Source organism: Anolis carolinensis, unplaced genomic scaffold (assembly GCF_035594765.1).
Source record: "Anolis carolinensis isolate JA03-04 unplaced genomic scaffold, rAnoCar3.1.pri scaffold_11, whole genome shotgun sequence".
Lineage (NCBI taxonomy): Eukaryota > Metazoa > Chordata > Lepidosauria > Squamata > Dactyloidae > Anolis > Anolis carolinensis.
Window position 1 is genome coordinate 17,528,769 of NW_026943822.1, and position 27,416 is coordinate 17,556,184.

The 27,416-nt window shown below is 39.1% G+C and overlaps 1 protein-coding gene across 1 annotated transcript in view; it reads left to right on the forward strand.

Annotated features, from left to right (window-relative positions):
* The window catches only part of tnfaip8l3 (TNF alpha induced protein 8 like 3), a 51,924-nt gene extending 25,226 nt beyond the window's left edge, over window positions 1–26,698 (forward strand). Inside the window, exon 2 of the mRNA XM_062963268.1 lies at window positions 23,738–26,698. Within this exon, the coding sequence (XP_062819338.1) occupies window positions 23,738–24,300 (563 nt within the window). The 3' untranslated portion in view covers window positions 24,301–26,698. The remainder of the gene's footprint in view (window positions 1–23,737) is intronic.
* Window positions 26,699–27,416: the final 718 nt, after the last annotated feature.

Consider the following 27,416-nt stretch of genomic DNA (forward strand, 5'->3'; position numbering starts at 1 on the left):
CTGGCTCCCTGGTCCCCTTTTTGTATATAAAAACTCCAGCCAAAGTCAAAGAAGGTTAAGCCTGTGACAGCTGGAACCGTCACCGGCGTCTGTCCGTCAGCAGCAAAGTTGTTTCAAACCACGATCTGCCTCCTCCCAGGGTTCTGTCCACCGCCAGCTGCTGCTTTCAGAGCAATTTTTACATCTTTTATTCTGGCACGAAAGGGTCGGTGGTTATTAAATTACGTGATGTATCATCGCATCGTGATCACGGGCAAAGAAAAATGTTGCCGGTAAACACAGTATTGGGTTTAAGCATTATTTATGATTGCAACCGTGGCTGGAAAGCCATGGGATAATTTATTTGTTTCCTCCAGTACCTTTTATTATCTAATTTACAGTGCCTAGCAAATCATTCCTTCTCTCTACACAGTATGATTTGCATGGACATTGGCAGTTTTTTGGAGGTGGATGGAATTCAAACATACTCCAGATTGTGTCTTTCTCTTTTGCAGAGCCGCAGTTTGTTTGGGTTTTTCCTTGCTTTTCAGTTTACTTATTACAGTAGAGTTTCACTTATCCAACATAAACGGGCTGGCAGAATGTTGGATAAGCGAATATGTTGGATAATAAGGAGGCATTAAGGAAAAGCCTATTAAACATCAAATTAGGTTATGATTTTACAAATTAAGCACCAAAACATCATGTTAGACAACAAATTTGGCAGAAAAAGTAGTTCAGTACACAGTAATGCTATGTAATAATTACTGTATTTACGAATTTAGCACCAAAATATCACGATGTATTGAAAACATTGACTACAAAAATGGCTTGGATAATCCAGAAACTTGGATGAGCGAGGCTTGGATAATATTATATTGTATTATTAGTAGTATAATATTGTATTCCATTATAATATTATTATCAATATTATAGGTATATACAATATATTACATATTTATACATTATTATAAATAGCTTTTCTGAAATACTTGGGACTATTTCAGGTTAAACCACTGAGCTGCTAAACTTCCTGACCGAAAGGCGGTTCAAATCTGGGATGTGGGATGAGCTCCTACTGCTAGTCCCAGCTTCTGCCAACCTAGCAGTTCGAAAACATGCAAATGTGAGTAGATCAATGGGCAGAAAGATAACAGTGCTCCATGCAGTCATGCCGGCCACATAACCTTGGAGGTGTCTATGGATAACGCCGGCTCTTCGGCTTAGAAATGGAGATGAGCACCAACCCCCAGAATTGGACACGACTGGACTTAATGTCAGGGGAAAACCTTTACCTTTACCTAGAAGTGTTTGAGATTTTGGATTTACTTTTTTAATGCAATATACCTGTACCAGCAAGTTTCTGCCTGTGCTTTGCTAGCAATATCCTTTAGAAACGAATATTCAGACATCGAAACTATAATTATAAGTGTCTTATTTTTCAAATCGTAGCACATGCAAGATTATTGGGGCACGAGGTTGTGTTTGTACATTTTTGGTGATTCCTGACACTGTCAGTTGTACTACATAGGCTAGCGAATGCTGGAAGTAATCCGAAGGGATTCCTGTTTCCTCTTTGAAAAAATGCTGCTCGAGAGGAGTGAGTAATGTTTTTCCATCCCTTTCATTTGCTTCTGATTCAGGCTGTTTAGCCTTTTTGGCAGTAACTGCATTTTTGGGGTAAAAATAGAAGCTGTAATGCGAACCTTCAGGTCTTTTATTTTTCTTTTTTTGTGGTAAAAAAAAAGAAAGAAGAAGAAGCACTTTTTTTGTCTTCTGGAGAAAAAGATTCTGTTGGAAACTAGGCAAGTGAGGTTTATATATCTGTGGAATAATGTCCAGGGTGGGAGAAATTGTTTCCTGTCTGGAATTTCCCTGTTTTCTGAGTGTTGTTCTTTATTTACTGTTCTGATTTTAGATGTTTTTTTAATACTGATAGCCAGATTTTGTTCATTTTCATGATTTCCTCCTTTCGTTGAAATTGTCCACACTCAGAAAACAGAGGAATTCCAGACATGAAACAATCAGGGGCAGCTAACACCTCCCAACAAAGGATTCCCCCAGGCAGGCTTTGAAGCTGCAAGGCCATTCAATGCTAATTGTCTACAGACAACGCCGGCTCTTTGGCTTAGAAATGGAGATGAGCACCAGCCTCCAGAGTCGGAAACAACTAGACTTAATGTGAGGGGAAAACCTTTACCTTTTACTATTACAGTATAGTAGAGTCTCACTTATCCAAGCCTCGCTCATCCAAGTTTCTGGATTATCCAAGCCATTTTTGTAGTCAATGTTTTCAATATATCGTGATATTTTGGTGCTAAATTCGTAAATACAGTAATTACAACATAACATTACTGCGTATTGAACTGCTTTTTCTGTCAAATTTGTTGTAAAACAGGATGTTTTAATGCTTAATTTGTAAAATCATAACTTAATTTGATGTTGAATAGGCTTTTCCTGAATCCCTCTTTATTATCCAGGATATTCATGCTATGCTAGTTTTATATATATATAAATATACACACGCGCGCGCACATATATATACAGTAGAGTCTCACTAATCCAAGCCTCGCTTATCCAAGCCTCTGGTTAATCCAAGCCATTTTTGTAGTCAATGTTTTCAATATATCGTGATATTTTGGTGCTAAATTCGTAAATACAGTAATTACAACATAACATTACTGCGTATTGAACTACGTTTTCTGTCAAATTTGTTGTGTAACATAATGTTTTGGTGCTTAATTTGTAAAATCATAACCTAATTTGATGTTTAATAGGCTTTTCCTTAATCCCTCCTTATTATCCAAGATATTCACTTATCCAAGCTTCTGCCGGCCCGTTTAGCTTGGATAAGTGAGACTCTACTGTATGTGTGTGTGTTTATATATTTATATATATAATTTACAATAATATATAATAATTATAACATATTATATATACATATAATATTCATATTATATTATAATACAATATAATACTAATAATACAATATAATAATTAGATATTATATTTTACATGTAATATTACTACAGTAGAGTCTCACTTATCCAAGTTTCTGGATTATCCAAGCCATTTTTGTAGTCAATGTTTTCAATATATCGTGATATTTTGGTGCTAAATTCGTAAATACAGTCATTACAACATAACATTACTGCGTATTGAAATATTTTTTCTGCCAAATTTGTTGTATAACATGATGTTTTGGTGCTTAATTTGTAAAAGCATAACCTAATTTGATGTTCAATGGGCTTTTCCTTAATCCCTCCTTATTATCCAAGATATTTGCTTATCCAAGCTTCTGCCGGCCCGTTTAGCTTGGATAAGTGAGACTCTACTGTAATACAATATAATAATTATATATTATATTTTACATGTAATAATATTACAATATATTGATACAGTACAATATAGTAATTTATTACCAGTATTGTACTATGCTAATATAATATTGTATGTAAATTTAATTTGTAAGCCGCTCTGAGTCCCCTTTGGGGTGAGAAGGGCGGCATATAAATGTAGCTAATAAATAAATAAATATTCGCTTATCCAAGCTTCTGATGGCCCATTTAGCTTTGATAAGTGAGACCCTAATGTACTTCCTTGATTTTGACACTATACCCCAGGGGTCCCCAAACTAAGGCCCGGGGGCCGGATGCGGCCCACCGAAGCCATTTATCCGGCCCCCACGGCACAAGGGCTGAAGGGGGTTGGACTAAATGACCCAAGGGTTCTCTTCTTCTCTTACAACCATTATTGTTGTTGTTGTTGTTATTATTATTATTATTATTATTATTATTATTATTAACATTAAGGCTGTGTGGCCATCTGTCAGGGGTGCTTTGCATGTGCTTTTGGTCCACAGAGGCAGAAGGGGGTTGGACAAAATGGCCCAAGGGGTCTCTTCCAACCTTCTTTATTATTATTATTATTATTATTATTGACATTGATACTGGGAGGCCATCTGTCAGGGGTGCTTTGCTTGTGCTTTCGGTGCACAAAGGCAGAAGGGGATTGGACTCAATGGCCCAAAGGGTCTCTTCCAACCCTCTTTTTTATTATTATTGCTGTTGTTGTTATTATTATTATTATTATTATTATTAACATTGAGGCTGGGTGTCCATCTGTCAGGGGTGCTTTGCTTGTGCTTTCAGTGCACAAAGGCAGAAAGGGATTGGACTCAATGGCCCAAAGGGTCTCTTCCAACCTTCTTTATTATTATTATTATTATTATTATTATTATTATTATTATTATTATTAACATTGAGGTTGGGTGGCCATCTGTCAGGGATGCTTTGCTTGTGCTTTCGGTGCACAAAGGCAGAAGGGGATTGGACTCAATGGCCCAAGGGGTCTCTTCCAATCCTCTTTTTTATTATTATTGCTGTTATTATTATTATTATTTATTTATTATTATTATTATTATTATTATTATTATTATTATTATTATTATTATTATTATTATTGCTCAGTGGCCAATTATAGTCGGGCCCTCCAATGGTCCGAAGGATTGTGAACTGGCCCCCTGTTTAAAAAGTTTGGGGACCCCTGCTATACCCTTATCGATAAGGCCAGAACTGCATTGGCCTTTGGGGCTGCTGCATCACACTGTTGGCTCATATCTCTAAAATGCTGCAAAGGAGGGAGACGAGATAGTCAAGCAAAAAAGCAATCCCTGTACTTGCTTTAGAATGAGCTGTTAAGATTGCTTTTTTTTTTTTCAGAACGTATAATACTCTCTCCATTTGTTGCAATAAAAGCTTTAGATTTATCCTTCCCTTCCCACATGCGACATTATTTTACCTGAGGAAAGAGGGAAAGCTAAACTGTCTGCCTTTGTTGGAAGACTAAATGCTTCTCCAGGGAAAAGGCTGGGGCTGCGTGTGGGTAGCGAGCATTAGAAGATGAGGTGTTTCATGCGCTTGCCAATGTGTGTGGGGCGAAACCTGATCTTCCCTTTGCATGTCGGGGAAAACAGGATCCAATGCTTCATACTTTATGGCTGTCCTTATTATTAACAGTAATCAATAACTTTTAGAGTAAAATAAATGTAATAGTAGCAACAATAATAGAGAAAAATAATAAATGTAAGGATACCAATAATAATAGAGAAAAATAATAAATGTATCATATATTCTCAAGTATAAACTAACCCAAATATAAGCCAACCAGGACCCTCACCCGAGTATAAGCTGAGGGGGGCTTTTTCATTCTTAAAAAAAGGGCTGAAAAACTAGGCTTATACTTGAGTATATACAGTATATATTTTATTATTATTATTATTATTATTATTATTATTATTATTATTATTATTATTATTATTATTATTATTATGACACAGCAAACAAGATAGATATGCTGGATTTCATATCACAAAATCCCAAGTCGAACACTTCCCAAGTGTCTACGACCGTGTGATGTATTTTCGGATGATATGTGCAGATCCCAGCAGGGTGGCCTTTTGCAGTTGGCAGATCGTAATTTTGTCAATGTCTATTGTTTCCAAATGCCGGCTGAGATCTTTTGGCACGACACCCAATGTGCCCATCACCACCGGGACCACCTGCACTGGTTTCTGCCAGAGTCTTTGAAATTCAATCTTGAGGTCCTGATAGCGGCTGAGTTTTTCCTGTTGTTTTTCGTCAATGCGACTGTCACCTGGGATGGCGACATCAATGATCCAAACCTTTTTCTTTTCCAAAACTGTGATGTCTGGTGTGTTGTGTTCCAGAACATTGTCAGTCTGGATTCGGAAGTCCCACAGTATCTTTGCGTGCTCATTTTCCAATACTTTTGCAGGTTTGTGATCCCACCAGTTCTTTACTGCTGGGAGGTGGTACTTGAGGCACAAGTTCGAATGAATCATTTGGGCCACATAGTTGTGCCTCTGTTTGTAGTCTGTCTGTGCAATTTTCTTACAGCAGCTGAGGATATGATCAATGGTTTCGTCAGTTTCCTTGCACGGTCTGCATTTTGGGTCATCAGCTGATTTTTCGATCTTGGCCTGAATTGCCTTTGTCCTGATGTCTTGCTCCTGGGCTGCAAGGATCAGGCCTTCTGTCTCCTTCTTCAGGGTCCCATTCGTGAGCCAGAGCCAGGTCTTCTCCTTATCAGCTTTTCCTTCAATTTTGTCAAGGAACTTTCTATGCAATGTTTTGTTGTGCCAGCTGTCAGCTCTAGTTTGTAGTGCGGTTTTCTTGTACTGACTCTTTGTCTGCTGTGTTTTGAGGAGTTTCTGATTTTTGACTTCAATCCAAGCAGGTTCTTAACTTTGCTTTACATATTCTGCCAGGGCATGTTCCTCTTCTTTGAGTGCTTGTTTTACTTGTAAGAGTCCTCTGCCCCCTGATCTTCTAGGCAGTTATTATTATTATTATTATTAATAATAATAATAATAATAATATATGGTAGTGTGTACAGAGTCCCAAACTCTGGTTGACCTTGTAGTGCAGTTTAAACTGCATCATATGCTAGTGTAGACCCAGCCTTAGGCATCCGCTGTTCACTTGGTGGTGACTCTTCTGCCGTTTGCAAGCTTTCCCTTCTGGATGGCGGCCCGCTTTGACGACTTCCGAAGGTGTATTTACACAAAGTCTAAAAGCTATTTGACATTACAGTCAGATCGAGAATGAAATATTCATTGACTCCCCCCCCCCCCCCCCAGAGATTCATTAGTCTCTACATCGTTAAACGGAGGAAGGCAAACAGACCTGGGGGTAGTCTGACTCATAACATGGCACTCTATTAATATCCTGTCAGTAAAAGCCATATTCGTTTTGGTTATATGCTCAGACTTCAGACCCTCGGCGGTTGTTAGCGGGAAAACGGGACCTGACTCGGGAAGATTGGCTGCCCTCTTTTCTTTTCTTTTTTAAATTTTTATTTATAGTTTTCAGAATACATAAAAAGTGTGGGAACAATGATAGTGAATAGAAAGATAGAATAGATAAATAAAGATGCTAAGAGAAAAAGAGGGGTCGAAGAAAAAAAAATTAGTTGAGCGGGAGTAAATTCCCACCCCATGTCCTTCCAGATCCTTTGCATTGCAAAACCAATTACAGCAGAGTCTCACTTATCCAACATAAACGGGCCGGCAGAATGTTGGATAAGCGAATATGTTGGATGATAAGGAGGGATTAAGGAAAAGCCTATTAAACATCCAATTAGGTTATGATTTTACAAATTAAGCACCAAAACATCATGTTATACAACAAATCTGACAGAAAAAGCAGTTCAATTCGCAGTAATGCTATGTTGTAATTACTGTATTTACGAATTTAGTACCAAAATATCACGATATATTGAAAACATTGACTACAAAAATGCGTTGGATAATCCAGAATGTTGGATAAGCGAGTGTTGGATAAGTGAGACTCTACTGTACCTTCACCTCAGGGCATATTACCTGTAAATGCCCATCTTTCTGTGAGCCGTAAGTTGTTTTGAAAAATTGTCTTATGGAGAGTGAGATTTTCCTTTGGCCAAGTATATACTTACAGTAGAGTCTCACTTATCCAACATAAACGGGCCGGCAGAATGTTGGATAAGCGAATATGTTGGATAACAAGGAGGGATTAAGGAAAAGCCTATTAAACATCAAATTGGGTTATGATTTTACAAATTAAGCACCAAAACATCATGTTAGACAACAAATTTGGCAGAAAAAGTAGTTCAATACGCAGTAATGCTATGTAGTAATTACTGTATTTATGAATTTAGCACCAAAATATCACAATATATTGAAAACATTGACTACAAAAATGCGTTGGATAATCCAGAACGTTGGATAAGCGAGTGTTGGATAAGTGAGACTCTACTGTACTATGTTCCAATCTGTTTTTTTCCTTGGCGGAAAATCCTATTTGAGTTAATAAATCCATGTTTCTGATTTCTAAGAGTTTCAGCGTCCATTTTTCCACCGTGGGAATCTCTTGCGTCTTCCACATTTTGGCTAGGCAAATCCTGGCAGCCGTAATCATATATATGAAAAGTTTTTCCATATGGAAATCCATTATTCCTAGTAGGAAATACTCTGGTTTTATGTCATTTTTTTTCTACAATATTTTCTCCATTTCTTTATGAATTTCTAGCCGGAACTTTTTGATCTTCTTGCATCTCCACCACATATGTATGAAGTCACCCCTGTGTTTGCCACATTTCCAACATTTCCCATCTCTTTTCCCTTTACTGAATTTCACTAGTCTTTCCGGTGTCAGATACCACCTAAAAAAAACCTTGTACCAGTTCTCCTTTGGTTCAGCCGCGTATGTAAATTTCAGCTTTTTCTTCCACACCTTTTCCCAGTCGGCCAGGTTAAAGATTGTCTACCCTGCATCAAAAAATTAGAATCATTCAAAATGCTCCCTATATAAAGGTAAAAGTAAAGGTTTCCTCTGACATTAAGTCCAGTCGTATCCGACTCTGGGGGTTGGTGCTCATCTCCATTTCTAAGCCGAAGAGCCGGCATTGTCCATAGACACCTTCAAGGTAATGTGGCCACTGGCATGACTGCATGGAGCGCTGTTACCTTCCCGCAGAAGCGGTACCTATTGATCTACTCACATTTGCATGTTTTCGAACTGCTAGGTTGGCAGAAGCTGGGGCTAATAGCAGGAGCTCACTCTGCTCCCTGGATTCAAACCGCCGACCTTTCGGGCAGCAAGTTCAGCAGCTCAGCGGTTTAACCCGCTTTGCCACCGGGGATTTCTTACTTAGTTTAGAGGAGCATAATCCAAGATTTGGCTAAGAACCAAACAACAACAACAACAATAATAATTTTATTTTTATATCTTACCACCATCTCCCCACAAGGACTCAGGGTGGCTAACATGGGGCCAAGCCCAAATAATCACAATAAAACAAATAAAACAAATAATATACAATCAGAACAAATACAGTGGAATCTCATTTATCCAACATAAACGGGCCGGCAGAACGTTGGATAAGCGAATATGATGGATAATAAGAAAAAGCCTATTAAACATCAAACCACTCCGGCGGGAAGGTAACGGCGCTCCATGCAGTCATGCCAGCCACATGACCTTGGAGGTGTCTACGGACAACGCCGGCTCTTCAGTTTAGAAATGGAGATGAGCACCAACCCCCAGAGTCGGTCACGACTGGACTTGACATCAGGGGAAACCTTTACCTTTTTTATTATAATATTATTATTACAGAAATTGAAATCATTTGCAGATTTATGTGAACTTTTCCCAATTATCAAAATTAGCAGAAACAGTCGATATTTTCTATTGGATTTGGCACAAAGTTGCATACGCTTCACAAAGCATCCGTGTAGGATTTCCTTGCCGAAAGCCTGCAGGTCAGTTGTTGTGGCAGAAAACCGCTAAGCCCTATATCATTTTTAAAGATTACGTTCCTTTAAAAATACCTTTGCAATTGGCAGGACTTTTATGGGTCGCATTCCAAACAGAATTGCCAAGTGATGGTTAAAAAGGAGGTTGCCAACTGATCCATCGACAACGTCCTCTTGTGTTTCTGGACTTAGTGTTTCTGGACTGGACTTAATGTCAGGGGAAAACCTTTAACCTTTACCTTATACTTGAGTATATATCTACTATGTAAAACTATAATCCCTGTGTTCCATAGCACTGAGACAGCAGTAAAAGTGGGGTCGAATTTATTTAATTATTTATTGATTTATTTAATACATTTATATCCCGCCCTTCTCACCCTGAAGGGGACTCAGAGCGGCTTACAAATTAAATTTACATACAATATTATATTATTAGCATAGCACAATACTGGCAATAAATTACCATATTGTACTATATCTATATATTGTAATATTATTAATAATATTACATGTAATATATAATTTATAATTAATATTATTATATTGTATTATAAAATAATATTATTAATATTATGTGCATATACAATATATTACAATATTATATATTATTGTAAATTATATTATATATGTATATAATATACATATATAAATAAATATATAAATGGCAATAATTCTACAGTAGAGATGCACTCCTTGCTGAAAAGGAGTACCGTACCTTCAGCAAAATAATTTTTCTTTCTGCCTGGAGCTGCAAGACAGTGACGAAAGGCAGCTGATGGGAAGGAGATGACAGTCTGTCTGCTTCCAAAATATACAGTAGAGTCTCACTTATCCAACACTCGCTTATCCAACGTTCTGGATTATCCAACGCATTTCTGTAGTCAATGTTTTCAATATATCATGATATTTTGGTGCTAAATTTGTAAATACAGTAATTACAACATAACATTACTGCATATTGAACTACTTTTTCTGTCAAATTTGTTGTATGACATGATGTTTTGGTGCTTAGTTTGTAAAATCATAACCTAATTTGATGTTTAATAGACTTTTCCTTAATGCCTCCTTATTATCCAACATATTCGCTTATCCAACGTTCTGTCGGCCCGTTTATGTTGGATAAGTGAGACTCTACTGTATTTTGAAAGGCGCAGGCAGGCGAAACAAGGGAGCGGCCTGCGCTGTCAAACGCTGCCAATGCTGAGCTTTGGGTTTTCCATTGCGACAGCCTTTCTCTCGAAGAAGAAGAAGAAGAAGAAATGGGGGCCAGCTTCCAAAAGTCTTGGGGAAAACCATCACGCAAACCGCCTCTCCAAGTTTGGCACCGTGATGCCTAGAGCAAGGCTTTCCCTACTTGCAGCTCCAAAGGAAAAGTTGGTCAAAGCCTGGAGAGCCAAGCCAACTTTCTCCTTGCTAACCGGACTGAACAAAAACGGTGCAATGCAAATGAATACATAAGAAGGAGGCAGGGGAGAGAGGGACAAAAGGGTCCCTCTTCAGAAGCAAGCCTGCCCTGCTCACCTCCCCCTGTTCAGTATTTCAAGCCTTACTCCAAGCAGGCTGCCGACCCTCAGAGGAAGAGGAGACGGTCCAGACGGCAGCCAAAGAGAAGGCACATTCAATACTCCGAAAGGTGCCCAGAAATAGAACCGGGCCTCATGGCTGCTTTGCAAGAGACACAGGAGAAAAGAGGCTTCACAGCTGCCGTTGCCTGACTTCAAGTCATTTCTGAGTTATGGTGAAACTAAAGCATTATCTTGGCAAAGTTTACCCAGAGAGTTTGCCATTGCCTTCCTCCGAGGCGACTTGCCCAAGACCACCCAGTGGGTTTCCATGGCCGAGTGGGTCTCCAAGGTCCTACCCTGTTTCCCCTAAAATAAGACATCCCCAGAAAATAAGACCCAGTAGAAGTTTTGCTGAATTGCTAAATAAAAGGCCTCCCCTGAAAATAAGACCTTTTGTTTGGAAGCATGCCCGTCGAACAGAATACCAGAGCATGCAGGATCGGTAAACGTATGTACCATAGATCGTTGTACATGGAAATAATGGTAGTAACAAGAAATTCTTGATAGGATTCACAATTTGTCTGGTTATGCTGGTTTGTGATGACAACTACTGTACAGTATATAATAAATGTTCATTTTTTTGGTTCAACAATAAATGTGAATTCTTCTTCATGGAAAAATAAGACATCCCCTGAAAATAAGACCTAGAGCATCTTTGGGAGCAAAAATTAATATAAGACACTGTCTTATTTTCGGGGAAACATGGTAGGGTGCATTTACACTGTAGAATGAATGCAGTTTGACACCACTTTAACTACCATGCCCCAATACTATTGACTCACAGGGTTTATAGTTTAAACCCCATGACTTTGCCCAGTCTTTTATTATCTTACTCTGCTTTGTTCTTTAGGGTGGTTTACTGTTGTGTTAGTACTTTTAAATTTAAATGTTTACATTTTTATCTCTGATGATGTTACAGTAGAGTCTCACTTATCCAACACTCACTTATCCTCACTTACCTGTTGTTAGCCCCAGCTTCTGCCAACTTAGCAGTTCGAAAACATGCAAATGTGAGTAGATCAATAGGTACCACTCCGGCGGGAAGGTAACAGCGCTCCATGCAGCCATGGTAGTTATATTATTGAATTATTCCATCATCCAGGATGATACAGTAGAGTCTCACTTATCGAACACTCACTTATCCAACGTTCTGGATTATCCAACACATTTTTGTAGTCAATTTTTCAGTGCATTGTGATATTTTGGTGCTAAATTCGTAAATACAGTATTTACTACATAGCATTACTGCGTATTGAACTACTTTTTCTGTCAAATTTGTTGTATAACATGATGCTTTGGTGCTTAATTTGTAAAATCATAACCTAATTTGATTTTTAATAGGCTTTTCCTTAATCTCTCCTTATTATCCAACATATTCGCTTATCCAACGTTCTGCTGGCCCGTTTACGTTGGATAAGCAAGACTCTACTGTACCAATAAAATTACATTAATTGAGGCATCAGTAGGTTAAATGTTTTTGAATATTTACATAAAGCTCAAATTTAACATAAGACTGTCCAACTCTGATCAAATCATTATTCTCATCTTCTTCAATGTAAATGTGCTTATTCAACGTTCTGCTGGCCCGTTTATGTTGGATAAGTGAGACTAATTACTATTTAAACTTTCTCAAGGGATAGCAGGCAGTGGGACTTGGAGCCATGATAGCAACTAATTTCCAAGGCAACTTCCCAAGATTTGGGACACACACAGATAATGTTTACTCTATCGATGTCGTTGTTTATAGAGAATACACGAGATAAACATTGAGGAAATGAGCCATATGTCTCCTTCTCCAAACGTCTTGCTGGAGAGGCTCGTGGTGACAATTGGCTACGGCATGTCTGCACATTCCAGCCATGGCTTAAAAATAACCTATTTGAACCTGCGACATTTCTGCACTTTGTAAAAATATTTAAATACTTCTCACTTTTGCTGAAACTTGATGTTGATTGTGAGCGTAAACAGACACCGGGAAGAAATACGATCCGAAGGAGAGCAGAGCGCAATAATTCTATCCGGAGTAAACAGTACTTTGAGGAAAGTCTCTTGCAATAGAGGAGAAAGCAGAGATGAACATGCCACCCATGAGTTTGCACATAACAAAACTTAATGGAACATCATGCATTGCAGCATGAAACCTTGGTTGAAGAGACCAGCAGATCAACTTTGTAGCTTCGGAGAAGAGCCACAGTGGCGCAATGGGTTAAACCCTTGTGCCGGCTGAACTGCTGACCTGAAGGTTGGGTTGCTGACCTGAAGGTTGCCAGCTCGAACATGGCGGTCAGGGCGAGCTCTCATCTGTCAGCTCTAGCTTGTGGGGACATGAGCAAAGCCTCCCAGCTGACACATCTGGGCATCCCCTGGGTAACGTTTCTGTAGAAAGCCAAGTCTTTCACACCAGAAGCAACTTACAATACCATGAGGTCATGAGTTCGAGGCCAGCCCGTGGCGGGGTGAGCACCCGTCAATTAAAAATAAAATATAGCCCCTGCTCGTTGCTGACCTAGCAACCCAAAAGATAGTTGCATCTATCAAGTAGGAAATAAGGTACCACTTATAAAAAGTGGGGAGGCAAGTTTAACTAATTTACAACGTTGGAACGAGGAAGTGAGGAAGTGCCATCAGAGTGGCGAAGTATGGTGGTATGGGAAATAAAGTATTGAGGAATTGGTGGTAGTTAAGGTAAAGGGTAAAACTTTTCCCCTGACATTAAGTCCATTATAAATGGGTTATATAGATATGTAGAAGGGCCTTGAGTCTACACTGCCATATAATCCAGTTCAAATCTGATAATCTGTATTTTATAGGCAGTGTGGAAGAGGCCTAAGTAAGGCCTAACTCTGCCTGTCCCCTGGGCTGAGTGGGTTGCTAGGAGACCAAGTGGGCGGAGCTTAGCCTTCTAAGTGGCAGCAATTGGATCAAAACAATTATTCCTCTCCCTCTAATTAGGACTTTATTTTTCTTTTCTTTTTGTTGTATGAACTTAGAGGCATGGATGAGGGGTTGTGCTGCCAAGTTTAGTGTTTCTGGGATGTGCAGTTTTGTTGTTTTGTCCTAGGCCGAAATTTCATTACCCTTTATATATATATATATACATACACACACACACACACACACACACACACACACACACACACACTAGCTTTGCCCGGCCACGCGTTGCTATGGCTTATGGGAATTTTTTGTTGGCCAGATGGAATAGCCTTACAGTCTCAAAGCCTTGCCGTTTTCTGGAGTAGCTGGAGCTTTTTGTTGTATGAACGTAGAGGCATGGATGAGGGGTTGTGCTGCCAAGTTTAGTGTTTCTGGGATGTGTAGTTTTGTTGTTTTGTCCTAGGCCGAAATTTCATTACCCTTTATTTTTATTATTTTATATATATATATCAATCACATATTTCATGCTGTTTTGCTTGGTTTGAATACAACCATCCATAAATTCTGGGTTTTCTTCTTCTTCTCCTGGCTTCAAATAGCTTCCTTTCCGCCTCCTCTTTTGCGTTAATTCCCAGCATACCTGTTGCTTGTGTGTGTACTTTTTCAAAACCACAAATCTCAACAATCTGAAGTGGAACTGGCGGGAATTAGCGGGTGCTTTTCTGCCCCCGCTCGAAGGTCTTTTCGCCTTTTAAGGGATGGAAACTATGTTTAATGGCTTTATTAACGGCACAATCAAGGGTATCGCTCATCAGTTTGAATCCAGGCCCCTAAATAAATCCATTGACCTTTGTCATTCGAGGGAGGCTGGGATGCCTGGAACATAAATACCAAACTCCAAAAAAGCTGGTTGAATTTCTCCGACGCACTCTCCCTACACTCTGGAAAGAGATTCTCATTTAGATAAGTTTATATTGGGTTGCTTAAGGCTTAATTTTACAGGCTTTTAAAATATGGCTCTCCACCAAACATTAAGCCTTAAACAGGATTTGGAGTCAATGTAGTATAGTAGTATAGACATCAAATTAAAAACAATTTAAACAAATCCATAGTTTAAAATAAACATAGTTAAGAACACAAAATATTTCAAAAGCTCTGCTTTGAAAACCTGGGTTCAAAATCCTGCTCAGTCATTTGGACACCTTGGGCAGGTTCTACTCTTTGTACCTCAGAGTAAGTCAAGAATAATAATAATAACAACAACAACAACAACAACAACAACAACAACATGCCCTGGCAGAATATGTAATGCAAAGTGAAGAACCTGCTTTGATTGAAGTCAAAAATCAGAAACTCCTCAAAGCACAGCGGACAAAAAACCAGTACAAGAAAACCGCACTACAAACTAGAGCTGACAGCTGGCACAACAAAACATTGCATGGAAAGTTCCTTGACAAAATTGAAGGAAAAGCTGATAAAGAGAAGACCTGGCTCTGGCTCACGAATGGGACCCTGAAGAAGGAGACAGAAGGCCTGATCCTTGCAGCCCAGGAGCAAGACATCAGGACAAAGGCAATTAAGGCCAAGATCGAAAAATCAGCTGATGACCCAAAATGCAGACTGTGCAAGGAAGCTGACGAAACCATTGATCATATTCTCAGCTGCTGTAAGAAAATCACACAGACAGACTACAAACAGAGGCACAACCATGTGGCCCAAATGATTCATTGGAACTTATGCCTCAAGTACCACCTCCCAGCAGCAAAGAACTGGTGGGATCACAAACCTGCAAAAGTATTGGAAAATGAGCACGCAAAGATACCGTGTGTCTTCCGAATCTAGACTGACAAAGTTCTGGAACACAACACACCAGACATCATAGTTGTGGAAAAGAAAAAGGTTTGGATCATTGATGTCGCCATCCCAGGTGACAGTCGCATTGACAAAAAACAACAGGAAAAACTCAGCCGCTATCAGGACCTCAAGATTGAACTTCAAAGACTCTGGCAGAAACCAGTACAGGTGGTCCCGGTGGTGATCGGCACATTGTGTGCCGTGCCAAGAGAGCTCAGCCGCATTTGGAAACAACAGACATTGACAAAATTACGATCTGCCAACTGCAAAAGGCCACCCGACTGGGATCTGCGCGCATCATCTGAAAATACATCACACAGTCCTAGACACTTGGGAAGTGTTCGACTTGTGATTTGTGATATGAAATCCAGCATATCTATCATGTTTGCTGTGTCATAATATAATAATAATAATAATAATAATAATAATAATAATAATAATAATAATTTACATCACACAGTCCTAAAGACTTGGGAAGTGTTCGACTTGTGATTTTGTGATACGAAATCCAGCATATCTATCTTGTTTGTTGTGTCATAATATAATAATAATAATAATAATAATAATAATAATAATAATAATAATAATAATAATTTTACATCACACAGTCCTAGACACTTGGGAAGTGTTCGACTTGTGATTTTGTGATATGAAATCCAGCATATCTATCTTGTTTGTTGTGTCATAATATAATAATAATAATAATAATAATAATAATAATAATAATAATTTACATCACACAGTCCTAGACACTTGGGAAGTGTTCGACTTGTGATTTTGTGATACGAAATCCAGCATATCTATCTTGTTTGTTGTGTCATAATATAATAATAGTAATAATAATAATAATAATATAAACCTCTCTGATCCTATATGTGACTTAATACCTATGCAAAGTACCAGCATCAACTATTAAAATCAGTTTCTTATGGGCATCTCATGAAAAGAAACATCTGCATCTGTTGGCCAAGCGTTTGCCATCACACAATAGTAAGGCTTCTCAGAATAACAATGGGAAAAAAGATTATAAATAGTCCTTAACATCTGTCTTGTCCCTAACACATGTGGCCTATGGATGTGATTATTAGGAAGCAAAAGGGACAGAAAGGCTCAGGGTCGTATTGATACTGACACATTGCTATTTTTCCATAATTGTAGGGAGAGGCTAGAAATGGCATAGGATTTTCTCAAAATGGAATCGCTTTAAATTGTTTTCTTCCTCCCACCCACCCAAGATTCTCGCTAGATGCAAAGTACATAAGCATATGGTGGATACTCGGAATATTTTGCTTCCAGATGGCAGAAGGGAAGGTACAAATGGTCACGGTTCGGGGATCATTGAAGGGCTCGGCTATATTGTGTGCATGGAAATATGCTTTCGTTCTGGACAGGCAACACATGTGCATAGAAATCCCGTCCACAAAGGAAGCAAAGAAGGAGAGAATGAAGTCTTGAATCCATGGCATGTGAAGGATGTGGCTTTCTTAGACACCGCAGATGGTTTGATGGATTATTTTTGTACCTTATTTTAGCGAGAAAGGGATTCTTGGTCTCGCAAGTGTCAAGTGCAACACAGCTGATAGAAACCTTCTTCGTGTATCCAAAAATGGACATAATCTATATACAGTAGAGTCTCACTTATCCAAGACTTGCTTATCCAAGGTTCTGGATTCTCCAATGCGTTTTTGTAGTCAATGTTTTCAATATATCATCATATTTTGGTGCTAAATCCGTAAATACAGTAATTAACAGTATACAACAAATTTGACAGAAAAAGTAGTTCAGTACACAGTAATGTTATGTTGTAATTACTGTACTTAGGAATTTAGCTCCAAAATATCACGATATATTGAAAACATTGACTACAAAAATGCCTTGGATCAGGGGTCCCCAAACTAAGGCCCAGGGGCCGGATGTGGCCCTCCAAGGTCATTTACCTGGCCCCCGCCCTCAGTTTTATAATATAATATATTGTATATACATATAATATTGATGACAATATTATAATGTAATACAATATAACACTAATAATAATACCATATAATAATATGAATTATATATTCTATATTACATATAATATTACTAACAATATTACAATATAGTGGTATAGTTCAATATAGTAATATATAATGCTAATATTGTGCTATGCTAATAATATAATATATTGTATATACATATAATATTGATAACAATATTATAATGTAATACAATATAACACTAATACAGTAGAGTCTCACTTATCCAACATAAACGGGCCGGCAGAACGTTGGATAAGCAAATATGTTGGATAATAAGGAGGGATTAAGGAGTAGCCTATTAAACATCAAATTAGGTTATGATTTTATAAATTAAGCACCAAAACATCATGTTTAACAACAAATTTGACAGAAAAAGTAGTTCAATAGAAAGTAATGCTACGTAGTAATTACTGTATTTACAAATTTAGCACCAAAATATCACAATGTATTGAAAACATTGACTGCAAAAATGCGTTGGATAATCCAGAATGTTGGATAAGTGAATGTTGGATAAGTGAGACTCTACTGTAATAATACCATATAATAATATTAATTATATATTCTATATTACATATAATATTACTAATAATATTACAATATAGTGGTATAGTTCAATATAGTAATATATAATGCTAATATTGTGCTATGCTAATAATATAATATATTGTATATACATATAATATTGATAACAATATTATAATGTAATACAATATAACACTAATAATAATACCATATAATAATATTAATTATATATTCTATATTACATATATTACTACTAATAATATTACAATATAGTGGTATAGTTCAATATAGTAATATGTAATGCTAATATTGTGCTATGCTAATAATATAATATATTGTATGTACATATAATTTGTAAGCCACTCTGAGTCCCCTTTGGGGTGAGAAGGGTGTGATACAAATGTAGTAAATAAATGCAGTAAATAAATAAATAATAAATAAATAAATTTTAAACTTAGGCTCACCCAAAATCTGAAATGACTTGAAGGCACATAACAACAACAACAAAAACGCCAACAATCCTACTTAACTTGACTATCTCATTGGCCAGAAGCAGGACCACACTTCCCATTGAAATCCTGATAAATGTATGTTGGTTAAAATTGTTTTTATTTTTAACTATTGTATTGTTCTTCTTGTTGTTGTTGTTGTTTTTGCACTACAAATAAGACATGTGCAGTGTGCATCGGAATTTATTTGTATTTTTTTCTTCAAATGATAATCCAGCCCCTCAACAATCTGAAGGATTGTGGACCGGCCCTTGGCTTAAAAAGTTTGAGGACCCCTGCCTTGGATAATCCAGAACTTTGGATAAGCAAGTCTTGGATAAGTGAGACTCTACTGTATATAAAAATTACTGTGTTATAATAAAACAGAACAAGGAAATAACATATACTAACTACCACTAATTCCTCAATACTTTATTTCCCATACCACCACACTTTGCCACAGCAACGCGTGGCCGGGCACAGCTAGTATATAATAATAATAATAATAATAACTTTATTTTTATATCCCGCCTCCATCTCCCCGCGGGGACTCGGGGCGGCTAACATGGGGCCAAGCCTTAATAGCCACAATACACAAAATAGCATAAAGTACATTTACAATAAAATGAACATAATAAACATTTAACACTACGAAGATTAAACTAGCATTTTGACAAGAATAAGTGGATAAGAATAAGTGGAATGGTGGATAAGACCGTCAAATAAAAACAATACAATAGGTTAAAATAGTAAAAAGGCTGAGAAGTGGGTGCATCTACACTGTAGAATTAATGGAGTTGTGCACCACTTTAACTGCCAAAGCTATGGGATCCTGGGAGTTGAGCATGTGACGTTGTAAGGTTAGGACATGCTAATCCGAATCAGAAATGAAGCCCATTTGCATTCATGGTTGCAACATAGCATTTATTAAGCGGCAGCCTTTGAAAATAAATTGACAGCAATTTCCCTAATTGTTGGGCTCCTCCAAAATGTTCTGAAGAAGCAGCAATGAAATAATCGTTGTGTCTGCCTCTCCCCCCTCCCCTCTTTTAATTGATATTGGACTATTTCAGAATTGACAGGCAGTAAACAGCAATCTCAGCTTGGCTTGTTTCAGCTGTTTCGGCGGAGGTAAAGCGCGGCCAAAATCTGAAGCTGGTCAACTTTTAAAAAAAGTTCCAAGAAGCCATAAATATAAAGTCAATTGTAAAGTCGACGGCTAGTGTTATACATGAGTAAGTTATCCTGGGAGCCCCCGGTGGTGCAGCGAGTTAAATTGCTGAGCTGTGGAACTTGTGGACTGAAATACTGGCGGTTGGAATCTGGGGAGCAGGGTGAGCTCCCGCTGTTAGCCCCAGCTTCTGCCAACCTAGCAGTTCAAAAACATGCAAATGTGAGTAGATCAATAGGTACCGCTCCGGCGGGAAGGTAACGGCGCTCCATGCAGTCATGCCAGTGGCCACATGACCTTGGAGGTGTCTATGGACAACGCCTGCTCCTCGTCTTAGAAATGGAGACGAGCACCAACCCCCCAGAGTCGGACACAACTAGACTTAATGTCAGGGGAAAACCTTTACTTTTAAATTATCTTATAGAAGGAGTTGGACACTTGTATCTGATGTGGAGTATTCTCATTCACTTCAGTCTTTCAAATGAGCCTACAGTGACATTGCGCATAGCGTATTGCACTTCATGTCAATGGATAAAGATTGTTTTTTTTGCACTTGGGTATCTTGGGTCAGTTGCCGATATTGGCATTCAACACACAGACTGCCTACTACAACTAACGTGTCCCTCCACATATTAGGGTCTGCATTATGTAAGCTGAAGTAGCCCAATGTCATAATGTATTTGTTTGTTTATTTATTTATTTATTTATTTATTTTTATTTACATCATTTCTACCCCGCCTTTCGCACCCGTAGGGACTCAGGGTGGCTTACAACAGTCGGCAAATGCCATTGCCCCAAAGACACATTCAGCAAAACAGTGGTAGGTCAATAAAACAATCGCAATACCAAAATCAATTAAAAGCTATATTAACTCTATTAAAACATGAATTATAAAATATTAAGATGCACGAGTAATTAGATTCATCCGCTGATGACTTTCGCGTACGCCTTGATTCAGCCATATGACCTCAGATATTTATTCCTCAAATGCCTGAGTACACAGCCATGTCTTGACTGCTTTCCTAAAACTTAGGAGTGTCAGGGCTTGTCGAACACTACTGGAGAAAGCATTCCACAGCCGGGGAGCCACTACCGAGAAGGCCCTGTCCCTCGTTCCCACCAGCCAAACCTATGAGGCAAGTGGGACCGAGAGCAGGGCCTCTCAGATGCATCTTAAGGAGACAGCAAACAGGCTCAATTGTAGGCCATTGTGTTTTGCAAAGATAAGAGGACAGGTTTGAGTCCCAAGTTGGGCTGGGATAGACTCTAGTTTGGACCCTTAGAACATTAATATCTTCCCTATGTTTTGAAATACAGTCATCTCTCTATCTTGGGGGCCTGGGCTGTGGCGCAGGCTGTTGAGCAACCAGCTGCAGCCAGCTGCAACAAATCACTCTGACCAAGAGGTCATGAGTTCGAGGCCAGCTTGGAGCCCCGCGTTTGTCTTGTCTTTGTTCTATGTTAAGGCATTGAATGTTTGCGTTATATGTGTAATGTGATCTGCCCTGAGTGCCCTTCGGGGTGAGAAGGGCGGAATATAAATACTGTAAATAAATAAATTGTTGGTGTTGCATCACATCACTTCTTGGTCTGAGTTTGCTCAGTGAAGTGGTTTTAGGCATTTAACATGACTTTTTACCATTTTACCGGGATTTTTCTTTTTACTATAAGGTGAGCTTTGTCATAATTTGGGGACCCAGGGGTCCCATGAGGCTGATAAACCACTCTTTCGCCATCCCTGGTATTATCGTGAAGTAGTTTTTGGACTGCAGTTCCATCATCTCCATCCCACAAAACCAGAACTGTAATCTAATACAGATAGAAGACACGAAGCCAGATATACTGTGGTTATGCCCATGTGGTTACTTGCCATTCAAGTGTAAAGCAACAGTGACGCCCAGCGTTTGGTCCAGGAATTCCAGAAAGCTTGAACATAGCAAACTATAATAGCCCAAAAGACATACAACAACCCTATAATAGCAACCTCCAGTGCGGTCCAGTCATAGCAAGTTCTCACCACCTACATAAAGTGTTTTTTACTGTTAATTCATCACAAGTTTTTGCTTCTTTTTTTGGAGAAAGGAAAGCACATAGCTTAAAGAACCAGTAAATATTGGTTTCTCGATAATCTGTTCAGCTGTACATCAATTATTTCAGGCTTCTGGATTGCAGAATACCTGCTCGGATACTCAGATGGAACTCTGAAGATGGAAACAAAGAGCAAAGACTCAATAGTAAACACTTTTGGTTTTTTCAATGAACAGATTTATGAGAAAAGCCAATTTCACTGATATAATTAACTTAAATTGTTAAGTCTGGGATGGGCAATTTAAGGACCTTCCAATGCTGCTGGACTGCATTTTCCATCAATATAGTTAAAGATGCGAGATGCTGGGAAATGCAATCCAATGTCTGGAGGGTCAACATTTGCCCAATTTGTAGCAGAGGTTACTTTGGGATGGGCAATATAAGGACCTTCCAATGCTACTGGACTGCACGTTCCATCAATATAGTTGAAGATGCGAGATGCTGGGAGATGCAATCCATTGTGTGGAGAGTCAACATTTGCCCAACCTGTAGCAGAGATTACTTTGGGATGGGCAATATAAGGACCTTCCAATGCTGCTGGACTGCACGTTCCATCAATATAGTTGAAGATGTGAGATGCTAGGAGATGCAATCCAATGTCTGGAGGGTCAACATTTGCCCAACCTATAGTAGAGGTTATTTTCGAATGAGCAATTTAAGCACCTTCCAGTGTTATTGGACTGCACTTTCCATCAGTATAGCTGAAGATGTGGGATGCTGGGAGATGCAATCCAATGTCTGGAGGGTCAACATTTACCCAATTTGTAGCAGAGGTTATTTCTGGATGAGCAATTTAAGGACCTTCCAGTGCTGTTGGACTGCACTTTCCATCAATATAGTTGAATATGTGGGATGCTGGGAGATACAATCCAATGTCTGGAGAGTCAACATTTACCCAACCTGTAGTAGAGGTTATTTTCGGATGAGCAATGTAAGGACCTTCCAGTGCTGTTGGACTGCACGTTCCATCAGTATAGTTGAATATGTGGGATGCTGGGAGATGCAATCCAATGTCTGGAGGGTCAACATTTGCCCAACCTGTAGTAGAGGTTATTTTCGGATGAGCAATGTAAGGACCTTCCAGTGCTGTTGGACTGCACGTTCCATCAGTATAGTTGAAGATGTGGGATGCTGGGAGATGCAATCCAATGTCTGGAGGATCAACATTTGCCAAACCTGTAGTAGAGGTTACTTTGGGATGGGCAATGTAGGGACCTTCCAATGCTGCTGGACTGCATGTTCCATCAATATAGTTGAAGATGTGGGATGCTGGGAGATGCAATCCAATGTCTGGAGGGTCAACATTTGCCCAACCTATAGTAGAGGTTATTTTCGGATGGGCAATTTATGGATCTTCCAATGCTGTTGGACTGCACTTTCCATCAATATAGTTAAAGATGTGAGATGCTGGGAGATGCAATCCATTGTCTGGAGGGTCAACATTTGCCCAGCCTGTAGTAGAGGTTATTTTTGGATGAGCAATTTAAGGACCTTCCAGTGCTGCTGGACTGCACGTTCCATCAGTATAGTTGAAGATGCAGGATGCTGGGAAATGCAATCCAATGTCTGGAAGGTCAACATTTGCCCAATTTGTAGCAGAGGTTACTTTGGGATGGGCAATGTAAGGACCTTCTAATGCACTTTCCATTAATATAGTTGAAAATGTGGGATGCTGGGAGATGCAATCCAGGAGAATGAGAGTGCATCATGTTGCCAATCTCATGTTGAAGGCACTATAGGCAATAACTAGTAATCTGACTTGTGAAAATACTCACTACGAGTCATTAACTTCTGCTTCTTCTTCTTCTCCACTCCTGCTTCTCTCCATTCTCCGTCACTTCCATTCCTGCTTCTCGTTTCAGGTCCGGAGAATTTCAGCTCCAAGAGCCTTGCGCTTCAAGCCCAGAAGAAGATCTTGAGTAAAATGGCCACCCGGACCGTGGCCAACATGCTGATCGACGACACCAGCAGCGAAATCTTCGACGAGTTGTACAAAGTGACGATCGAGCACACGAAGAACAAGAAGGAGGCGCACAAGATCATGAAGGACTTGATCAAAGTCGCCGTCAAGATCGGGATCCTCTACCGAAACAACCAGTTCAACCCCGACGAGCTGGAGATCGTGGAAAAGTTCCGCAAGAAGCTGAACCAAGCCGCCATGACCATTGTCAGCTTCTACGAAGTGGAGTACACCTTCGACAAAAACGTCCTTTCCGAAATCCTGAAGGAATGCAAAGACCTTGTGCACGAACTTGTAGAGCGGCACCTGACGGCCAGGTCTCACGCGCGGATCAACCACGTCTTCGACCATTTTTCAAACGTGGAGTTCCTCACCGCGCTCTACAGCCTCGACGCCGAGTGTCGGCCACACCTCAAAAAAATCTGTGACGGAATCAACAAACTCCTCGACGAGAAAGTCCTTTGAAACTGGCCTTTGGCAACAAAAGACTTGAATAAGAGCCGACAACAGAAAGTCAACACAAACCCACGAGAGTGGGCTCCTTTATAGAACCCCAAAACAGACACTCTTGATTCCAATTCACTTGCCGTTCAGTCTATTTGTGGAATGCAGAAATGATCCACAATCGAGTCAACAAAGAAACAAGATATTTAAGGACACAGTTTGTGAAGGGCAAAGGACATTACATACCTGTGATCTCAACAGTGCCATGTAGTTAGGAGTCAAAGATCTATGTCAAGCCAAAAGGCCTATTACGAGGGTTGAATGAAAAGTAATGCCTCCACCTTCATAACTCAACAGATGGCAGTCCTGGTCTGCGGCAAGTACAGGCTTGTTCAGTAGACTCTCCTCTCCAGTTCCATTTGGCGGGAAGCCTTAGCATTGAACGGTTGTGTTGTTAAAGTGCAAAGTATGGAACCCTGCCCACACAGTCAGTCAATGCGACTCAAGCAACGTGCAGTCATTGAATTCTTGACAGTAGAAGATGTCGCCCCAAAGGAGATTCATCAGAGCTGTTTATGGTGATTGTGTTGATGTGAGTCCTGTGCGTTGTTGGGCGAGTAAATTTAAAGATGTTGAGGTGGGAACATCTGACTTGCATGACAAACAAAGAGTTGGACATCCTGTGACAGCAACCACCGGGTTTCACAAGCAAAAGGTTGACAGATTGATTCAGGATGATCGTCGTATCACTCAAAGAGAAATGTCAAGCATAATCGGCATTTCACAAGAAGGTGTGGGTCACATTATTGCTTTTCTATTGGAAGATCTGTACACGATGGGTACTGTGAGACACTGGTTGCGGAAACAGAGTGTCAACTTTGTCTGAGTATTAAGCAGCGCAGCAGTAGTTGGATGGAATCAGTGGAGCGCACAATGAAGAGACACTCAGAGATGTTGGTAAAACTATTTACAAAGTTTTACTGAATCAACACAAACAGATGACAGATGAACACAGGACTTGACTTGATCTCTAAGCAGACAGAACTCCTAAGCAGACAGATCTCGACTGAACTCAGAACTGAACTCAGACGCAATCAATATGCACACACACTTGTGTCTGGATACTCCCTAGTTCCAGCCACACATCAAGGTCATCACAGCTTCTTGGTAATTAACTCTTTCCAGACTATAGTACATTCTGGATGATGCAATCAGTTGCAATACAGGCAAGACACAAATTGCATTTAAACACTATCAATACACAAATCCCACATTAACAAACTTCTTCCATGACGGCTTCAGAAAACTTGTTCATCGTGGGCAGAAATGTATCCAGTTGTTTGGTGATTATGTGGAAAAGTGAATAGTGGTAGTTAAAGAGCACATTCTAAGGATTATTTCTGCATTTGATTTATTAAAATATTCCCATCCAAACCGAAGTAACAAAGGTGGAGGTATTACTTTTCATTCAACCCTCGTATAGAAAGAAGAAAGAAGCCATAAGATGGTCACGATGAACATCTTGGAGGCGGGGAGAGCATAAAAATCTGTTTTCACACATAATTGACAACAGAAAAGAAACTTTCACAGGCCAAGATGAAGGCAAAGCACAACAAATGCAAAAGGCCAGGCCTCTTTTTAAGATGTTCAGTTGTCTCCTGGAATGAAGACTAGAAATTGGCATCTTGCTGGAGCAAGGAACGTGTCCCTCCTGTACTGCAATTCCCATTATACTTGAGTGGTGAAAAATTATAGGATTTGACATGCGGGAGGGCCATATATTCCTCATCCCATCCAACTTAAAATAGTTAATTAAGATGCCAAGATGATAAACATCAAGTCTAGCATGACTTCTTTCGAGAAACGAGGCTTTGAATTAACCAAAGTATGTCCTTGGCAGAAGTCGTGGCACAAAATCGTTAGAAATAAATGGATTCTTTTGTTTGTAACTACACTGAAAAGGGGAAAGGGTGCCTGCTTATGTTCATATTCATGTGCTGCTAAACTGCAGTTGTATTATTATTGGCCGTTCTCCATCCCGCCGAGACCTTACACCATTGCTTTCAGTAAGCCCATTCACATAGAAGTTGGGTTGGGAATTGGGAAGAATACAGGAAGGGAAAAGAGTTTGTTAGCATCTTTTTGGTGTTCGAATCTGTGCTACTTTTTAAGAGAAAAAAATTAAAATATCTTTCTCGTTACATTTATGTAAGACTTGAGGACCTTACGAATGGAGTGGGAGGGGAAGTCATATGCATCCCTCATGCTGGTATCTGATGTATATTCTGTGTTTACTTTTATATCGGTGTGTTACCAATGTTCAACAACCCGTTTCAAAATATCAGTCACGTCTGAGTCAGACACAAAGCGTGTGTTGTATTATCATAAAGGATCCATTAAACGACTTGTGATCAAGCAACATAGTCTTTCAGAATTTCATCATCTCTAGCACTGTTCCCTTTTGAATCCTTCTAAAAAATAGCATGTATCTTCCTGCTCCAGAATCTTGGATACTGTTGGCTTTGATAGTAAGCAATCCCTGAACCCAACACTCCATACTGTTTTAAATGTCTATAAAAGAACCACTATCTATATATATAAAAGAGTGATGGCATCATGGCGACCCACAAAACAACAAAACTACAGGCCCCCCAACCTCGAAATTTGACAACACAACCCATCATCCACGCCTCTAGGTTGATACAACAAAAAGAAAAGAAAAATAAAGTCCTAATTAGAGAGAGAGGAATAATTGCTTTTATCCAATTGCTGCCAGTTAGAAGGCTATAAGCTCCTCCAACTTGGTCTCCAAGCAACCCAATAAAAAATAATAAAAAAACACTAAAAAATTAATACAATAAAATACTATAATAACAGAAAATAACTAAAAATAATACAAGAAAATAATAAAATATAATAAATAAAAATATAACTTACAATAAAATTAATAAAAAAATGCAAATAAAGTCAAATAAAAATTACACAACAATTTTTAACCAATACCACCACCACTTTGCCACAGCAACGCGTGGCCGGGCACAGCTAGTACCTTTATATCAGGCATGGGAAAACTTCAGCCCTGATTAGGCAATAATCAGAGCTAGCTAAGACCTCCCAACAAAAGATTCCCCCAGGCA